This window comes from Aspergillus foveolatus (genome assembly GCF_047715535.1).
Source record: "Aspergillus foveolatus strain CBS 279.81 unplaced genomic scaffold BDW70scaffold_253, whole genome shotgun sequence".
Taxonomy (NCBI): Eukaryota; Fungi; Ascomycota; class Eurotiomycetes; order Eurotiales; family Aspergillaceae; genus Aspergillus; species Aspergillus foveolatus.
In genome coordinates this window covers 1-7,314 of record NW_027396317.1, presented here as the reverse complement: position 1 = coordinate 7,314, position 7,314 = coordinate 1, and the positions used below count along the sequence as shown (strand labels likewise).

The 7,314-nt window shown below is 49.7% G+C and overlaps 2 protein-coding genes across 2 annotated transcripts; one reads left to right on the top strand and one right to left on the bottom strand.

The window, feature by feature from the left end:
- Positions 1-392: 392 nt before the first annotated feature.
- On the bottom strand, positions 393-2,669 carry BDW70DRAFT_146116 (cytochrome P450). The gene is made up of 9 exons (XM_073738540.1): positions 2,583-2,669; positions 2,462-2,524; positions 2,173-2,393; positions 1,974-2,111; positions 1,833-1,914; positions 1,130-1,783; positions 868-1,068; positions 780-804; positions 393-724 (listed from the first exon to the last, which is right to left on the bottom strand). The coding sequence occupies exons 2-9, from the start codon at positions 2,517-2,519 to the stop codon at positions 514-516; spliced, it is 1,590 nt and encodes a 529-aa protein (XP_073590483.1). The 5' UTR covers positions 2,520-2,524; positions 2,583-2,669; the 3' UTR covers positions 393-513.
- Positions 2,670-3,701: 1,032 nt separating this feature from the next.
- BDW70DRAFT_168364 (bifunctional terpene synthase/polyprenyl synthetase family protein) lies at positions 3,702-6,330 on the top strand (the record flags this gene model as incomplete). The annotated part of the gene is made up of 7 exons (XM_073742448.1): positions 3,702-4,017; positions 4,100-4,397; positions 4,467-5,178; positions 5,227-5,381; positions 5,431-5,576; positions 5,656-5,906; positions 6,007-6,330. 7 exons carry the CDS (start codon positions 3,702-3,704, stop codon positions 6,328-6,330), a joined length of 2,202 nt encoding a protein of 733 aa, XP_073590482.1.
- Positions 6,331-7,314: the final 984 nt, after the last annotated feature.

The following is a 7,314-nucleotide window of genomic DNA, read 5'->3' as shown; positions in this document are numbered from 1 at the left end:
ATAACAATTTTATATCTTTTGATTAATATATAGAGAATCTACCTTGACTTTTTAATCTGTATACATACTCCACAATCTATTCTTATAATTTAACCTAGTTAGATTCTAGATTTTCCCTCCTTTCCTCCATAGTGACATAGCCTGAAAGTATTCTATATAGGGAAGACAAAGCAATGACTATCTAGGATTTTGGGTTGCTCCATAACCCAAAAGCCCATATTACCCAATAATTTAAACCACTGGGTTATTTGGTTATCCACGGGATAGCCCACTAAGACCCAAAACCCAGCGGGTTTTCAGAAAGCATGATCCAACCCATTTCTTGGCGGGTCGGGGCGGGTTTCGCGGGTTGGGTTTAACAAGTCTAGCCTGCGTCCGTCTTGTTGTGTGTTTGCATGCCACCATATATATATATATCTTAATTACACCAATCATGACACACCTCAGAACTCAACAACCACATATCGAGGTCCAAGCAAGTCTACGTACATAGCGAGAGACGATCACCCGTACTTACTGTTGTCTCTGCTCTTCCCTGGACCGGAACTCCAATATAAGACTGGTATCAGGGGGACATATCGGCTCCCAGTCCAAAGACTCTGGTCTTGTCTGGATACCGGCGCTGAACCGCAGGTCGTACCGCATTATTATCTCAGCAATCACTGTTTTCAAGAGCCTGACTGCAAAGAACCGTCCTGGGCATGCCTGCCGGCCGTGGCCGAAGCTAGGGATAGTTAGAGTAGAAAAGAAATAGAAGTCATCAGCAGGGTATGACTCACCCGATCCAGCCGTTATCGCCACTCACTGAGAAAGCACTTTTGATTAGCTATAGTGTACCAAAGGTAGCAGGGCAGGAGGATGCCTCACGCGAGTTCTCGATGACTTTCCCTTTATCATTTTCCTGTTGCAGTTTGTAGAACCGTAAACCGTCGAATTTGTCGGGATCGGCAAATACTTCAGGATCACGCTGAATGCACATGGTTGCAAAGGCAAATGTGGTCCCAGAGGGCAGAACCAGGTCATCGTCGAACTTGACACACTTAGAGGTCACCATGCGCCATCCCGTTACTGGTTAGGGGGCGTCAGATCAAGCGTTTGGAAGGCCCAGCCGCTAAGGAGGACCACTTACAAGGGGATGTAAGAGGATGAAGGCGAGAGCTCTCGTGGATGAAGGAGTCGAATTTCTTCATCTTGGCGATAGAGTCGGCGTTCCATCCGTCGGCTCCTGCGTGCTCGAAAATTTCCGCGCGAATCTCATTAACGCACTCCGGGTGCGCCGCTAGGTCGTAGAGGAGATTCACCAACATGCGGCCTGGAGCATCAATCATCCCAGCACCTAGATTGATGAGACACTTCACAATTCTGTCTGGCTTCCTCATGTGGCTAGGAATGTCGGGGTCCATCACCCACTGTACGCAGTCATCTGCACTATGCTGAAGCTGCTCCCTCCTAGCAATTTCTTCTTCGATACATTGGGCGGCCGTTGCCAGGTTACGACGATGCGTCCAAAGGTAGGCATGAATTAGGTATCCTCCAACGACGGGTATGTTGAACCAGCGGAGCAGAAACGCGTAAATGACCATTTTCTTTGCGAGGTCGTGCATTATATTGATGAATCGTGTATCCTTTACGAGGTTTTCTCCGAACACAATCGGACCAGAGACCTCGAATATGGTCTTCGCTGTTAGATCGCCCGCATTGAACCCCTTCCACTCAGTAAGCCTTCCCATCTCCGAATCAAGTACCGCGCCTGTCAAGGTATGCATTCGAGGAATCATCGCCACTGCCAGCACAGTTAGCATTCAATACACTCCCATACCTGTCGCACATACCCAGATTTGTATTAAGAAGCTTTCCCGTAACTAGTCTCTCAAAGCCATCAAATTGCTGGCCTTCAAAATCGGGATTAATATACTGAGGATTCAAATTAGCCCCCGGAATTCCTTGCAATCGGAATGCCAGACTTTACTCGCCTGGTCAATGAAGTCACGGAGACTGATCTGTGTGTTGCTAGCCGTCCTAATCCTGTGCAAGTGTTTCGGCGGGAGGATATAGACCCAGTTGTTGAAGGCGGCAATGAAGATTTTGAATGGCTTCCCCTTCCTACTATACTGTATCGTGTCAGCTCCGATATCACATTCTAAAACTAGAGGTTGCAGATCCCGATGATACCTCCTCATATGCGGCTTGAAGATACGGCTGCAGCCGAGGCAAGAAGACTCGCCACCATACGCCAGATCGATAGGCATCGAGAAACCGCGAGCGGCGCATGGCAGGTATCGTCCGAAGCCCGTAGGGGTCGTTCTCGGGGAGCAGGTATTTAATGGAGAGGAAAACAGCACACAACACGAGGGCTGATAGCTGAGGGCTTATGGATGCCATGATCGAAGGAGCTGGAAATTATCGCACGTCTGTCAGCATCTGTTCTGTTAAATGGTAAGGGGAAAACGGAATATCTTGCCTTCGGACCAAGGCGCGGACAAAGTCTCGTTACCGGTAGCAGGGTTCTCAACGGGCATGACTTCTGTCGCTGTTGTTAAACCGGGGCACTATGAGTTGAGATACGGAGCCATTTCTCATACCTGCATCCTGACGAGGCTATATAGCCGCGACCTGCGTCCCAGTTGTCTACCATAGGCAGCGGCCTAGTTTCTGCAACCAGAGACAATCAAGTGCTGCATTACCTGTCGGATGGATGTGTTCGGTCAGCTATCCATATAGACCAGGATCAGACGACAAGCTCGATCTCCTGGTTGGCGATCAATATCGTGACCACCACCCTCGGGAATTGATCTTCGGGAGAATCGGCCAATTATCACTGACCGGTCTTTATCGGAAGCATACTTCGTTCAGCGAACAGTCCTTTGTTGGGATCGAGAATGGCGCAGAAGGGTGTAGAATTTGACTATGCCTAGAGATGGAGTCTTCTCGGTTGGCTCTTCCAGTGGAAGAACTCTGATGTAAGATATTTCTGCTGTGCAACTTGACGGAAGCGCCGCCAGACCCTTGCGCGCAGTAGCTAAGCCCGAACACTGGTGATTCTAAATCGATCTTGCTCTCCAGTTCGGTCCCCGAATGCTTCCACCTTCCCGCCAGGCCCACCTCCGACCTATTGCACGGGCCGATAGTATCCTTGGGGTCTGTTCCGCATGTTCCGATCCGGATCGGACGGGCTCAGCCCTTGCGTGGGGTCCAATATTATTTGTGCAACTGGTGAATGAGTTCAGTTGAAAATACAATGTGTTCAGTTATGTTTTCAACTGAACCATATTCCCTTATCAAAGTTCAAAGTCACATATTCATCTGACCATGTCCTCCAATCGTCCTGAGAAGACAGCCAATAGAGGCGGAAATTTTGGTCCGGGCAATGCGTCTTGTAGCACTAGAGGTGGGCCAGAGATGCCGTGATGGGGTCTCATCCGTGAGGACTTGAAGCAGGACACATCACATTTGAAAATGCTCGGTGGGAGCATTGGAGAGGTCGCGACCAGACTAGGGTGACAACAAGCACTCCTGGTGGCCACTCTCGAATCCGTGACGGGTATATCAGGGCCTTTCATGTTCATATAGTGGGGTTGAAGGAGTCAAACCGCCATCGATTGAACTACACTCACTCCACTCACGTTGCTTAGAGCAATTCGCGTACCATACAACTTGTCTTGATATATAGAGACTGAACCACCCATCTTGTGCCTCAAACCATGAACAAGCTATTAGAAAGCTGTATTTATTCCGAGGCTATCGATCCACGAAGCACTCACCCCCAGCCTGATGAGTATTTTGGGATTCTCCCTGTGCATGTTTCACGGTATACCGAGGCTGCTGACCAGGCATCGACGGGGTTTCTCGATAAGTGGAAGGAAGCAATCAAGCTAGACGGGCTGCGCACAAATGGGTTCGAGTTCCATGGCTGTCACACGCCTTTTGGCAACCTTGTTTCGTTGGCGTATCCTGAAGCGCTACCAGACCGAGTCGCTCTGTGCGCGGAAATTACCCAGTTCGCGCTCTTCTGGGATGGTGTGGTTCCTGCTATTTCTTTGCCCCTCGTTTATTGAGAAGTATATCTCTGATCTAATATGCCTGACTCTTGTCGTCACAGATGTCGCCGATGCGCTCAGCAAGGAACAAAATGCCGTAATCACGCAGGACCTTGCCGTGGTTCTTCTCAAAGAACTAAACCCTACCGAACAAAACGGTGCCAAACAGCATGAGTTAAAGCTGCAGATTAGCAAACTCATTGTTTCCGTTCTTCGAGAAGTCCTGGAAAAAGACAGGGAGGCCGGGTTAGCTATGGTCAACTCCTGGAAAGGCCACTTGGTTAGTCAGGCAAAGAGTACGCACAATTCCATGTCATTCGAGGACTATAAAATGCATAGGATGGGGGACGTTGCTCTTGAGTAAGTACCGTCCCAAGACTCTGCTGCATCCAGCCTCCGTGGCCAAGCACCTCATACGTTGTTATATAGGTGGGCCATCCAAATTGCGTGCTGGGCCAGCGATATCCATCCCACCGACGACGATAAACTTTCTGTCAAAGACTTCATCGACAGTGGCATGGCAAGAATGCAGTTCATCAACGACTATTATAGCTTCAGCAAAGAGTTTACCGAGCACCAACAAGCGGGGACGCTTAATCGGATGCAAAACGGGCTGGGCCTGCTAATGCGCGAATACGGGTACACGGAGGATGAAGCTCGGAGTATTCTGAGACAGGAAATCCTGCAAGGGGAACAGGCGATCATCGATGGCTACCATTCCTGGGAGGAAAGGGTTGGCTCAACCCAGGACGCTAGGGTACCTGCCATCCGCCAATACATCGCAACGGCTATTCTTTTCCTTGGTGGGGCGACTTATTATACTTCCCTGGCCCCGCGGTATAATCGTCAGGATATGAAAAGCACCCCAGAGCAGCGGGCAAGTCTCATTGGAACATCCCACCGAGGTCTGCGTATTCTTGAAGGCTATCCTCCACCCAAGGCGACAACTCGCCTCCCTGCACAGCTCTCGAGCCAGAGTCACACGCCTGTAATCAATGGGGGAGAGCACAACCTCGGAAAGCGGAGGCTTCAAGATCAAGAAGAGATTCATCAAACTACTGGGAAGCAAAACGGGGTGAACAACAGCAGTTGGACTTGGGCATCCGTTCACACTGCACCATTTAGACGTGCCCCATCTTTCGTAAGTCACAATCCCGCTCATATGGCGACTGGTCTCTAATCTAGAAAGGCTTGTGGCGCGCCATTTAACTACATAAACTCCCTCCAAGGCAAAAAGTTCCGTAACAAGTTGATTGATGCCTTGAATACATGGCTATCAGTGAACCCAGAGTCACTGGAGCTGATCAAGTGTATTATCGACAGTTTACACAACTCATCCTTGATGTGAGTATTGCCACTGCCACATGGAGTTGAGCCACCACTGAATCAATAGGTTGGATGACATTGAAGATGGCTCAATGCTCCGACGAGGTCAGCCAGCAACGCACATCGTGTACGGTACAAGCCAAACGATCAATAGTGCGAATTTCGCATACATCCAGACTGTCCAGGACACTCTACGCTTGAGCAACCCGGAGTGTATCAATATCTTTATTGGTTTGTCATCTCATTCACTGCATCAACCGGATCGAAAATGCTCGCTGACTTTCCATGACAGATGAATTAACTAACCTCCACCGTGGACAGGCTCTCGATCTCTACTGGCGATTCCACCGCCGATGTCCGACGCCAGATGACTATATCATAATGGTCGATAACAAGACTGGAGGACTCTTCCGATTGCTATATCGCCTCATGGAAGCTGAGTCGTCCCACGCTAAGCCTTCCACGAGCCTCGCCACCTTTCTGGTTCTGTGCGGGCGATACTTCCAGATCCATAACGACTACATAAGCCTGGCTTCCGCTGAGGTCAGTTTCCCCCTCTTTTCTTGTGCTCCCCTCAGTGTCATCTCCATGTCGATGAGATACTCTTGTCTACAAGCTGCAGCCTCCTCTAACGGCCTAACAGTACACAACCCAGAAGGGCTACTGCGAAGACCTAGACGAGGGCAAATTCTCTCTGCTGATAATCCACCTTCTCAGCCACACTCCGTTCCCAGATCGCATCACCGGCGTCCTGTTCAACAGAACTGCCGAGGCCGGGGGCCATGGCCTAACTCGTGAGGCAAAGGATCAACTGCTACAGGCAATGGAGGCGTCAGGCACATTCGTCTATGTTCGGGGCGTTTTGGAGCAGCTCTATGCCGAGCTTATGAGGCTATATTGCGACATCGAGGCAGAGCTCGGCGACAACCCAGCCGTGCAGGTATTGTTATTGGCCCTCAAGCTCTAGTATATACTGAAATAACCTTTTCTCTTGTTACGTTGGTTTCAATGTCTGCTGTTCTTTATCAATTATCTAGTTTCATAACACGGGATTAAAGCGTACACCTTTTACCTACTAGCGCTCTAGGTTATAGGAGTCTTATGCTTGCACGGAAACTCAGAAATCCCTCGCCCTTCCCGTTCGTAGCATGCGCACGCAGGAGAATGCTGCGGGCGATATGCTAGAAATGCACCTAGGAACCATGATCTTGTTTCCAACATCCCCGCTGTGCGCTTTCTTACATCCTAATACGATAGATTGTAGTGAGAACTTACCTTAGAATGCGATTCTATAACCGATGATCTTCTTCATCTCCACCGACAGGTTCTCCGGTTCTCTGGCCAACCCAGAAGAAAAAGAAACAACAAAAACAACAACAACAACAACATTAGAAAGCAAGGCACAGCCCGAGTGTGTTTGTTTTCGTGGTCCATGTAATACACTGAGGTTCTGCGTTTCCATCCTGCTCAGACCACGCCACGCAGCCCAGGTATCCTTCACATTGCTGCTGTGTCGGACGTTTGTGCTGTTTTGCGCAGCTAGGCTTCGGCAGCATCCGCGAAAATCCAAATCCGCTCCGCATCCGCTCCGCGGATTGCGGATTTGATTTGATTTGATTTTATTATTTAACGTCACTCGGCGGATCACGGGGCCCACGTGATCTGCGGCCTCCCAGGGGGCATCTGGACGTGCTGTCTAAATAGAACTCCCTAAAACTAGCTAGATACAGGTTTGGAGCAGCAACTATGGACAATATATGTTGGAAATGAGCGGAAGAAGCATCCGGCGCTACCCTGGCCAGGTCTTCGAGGGCAGATGCCCGTTTTGACTACCTATAGATTGGGGGAAGGGGCCGTACCCTTTATCCAGATAGATGTGTGGACTGTCGCACTATCAAGCGCTCCGGCGGGCCCAGTTCGGGCATATATCCTTGAAGAAGGATGATTATTG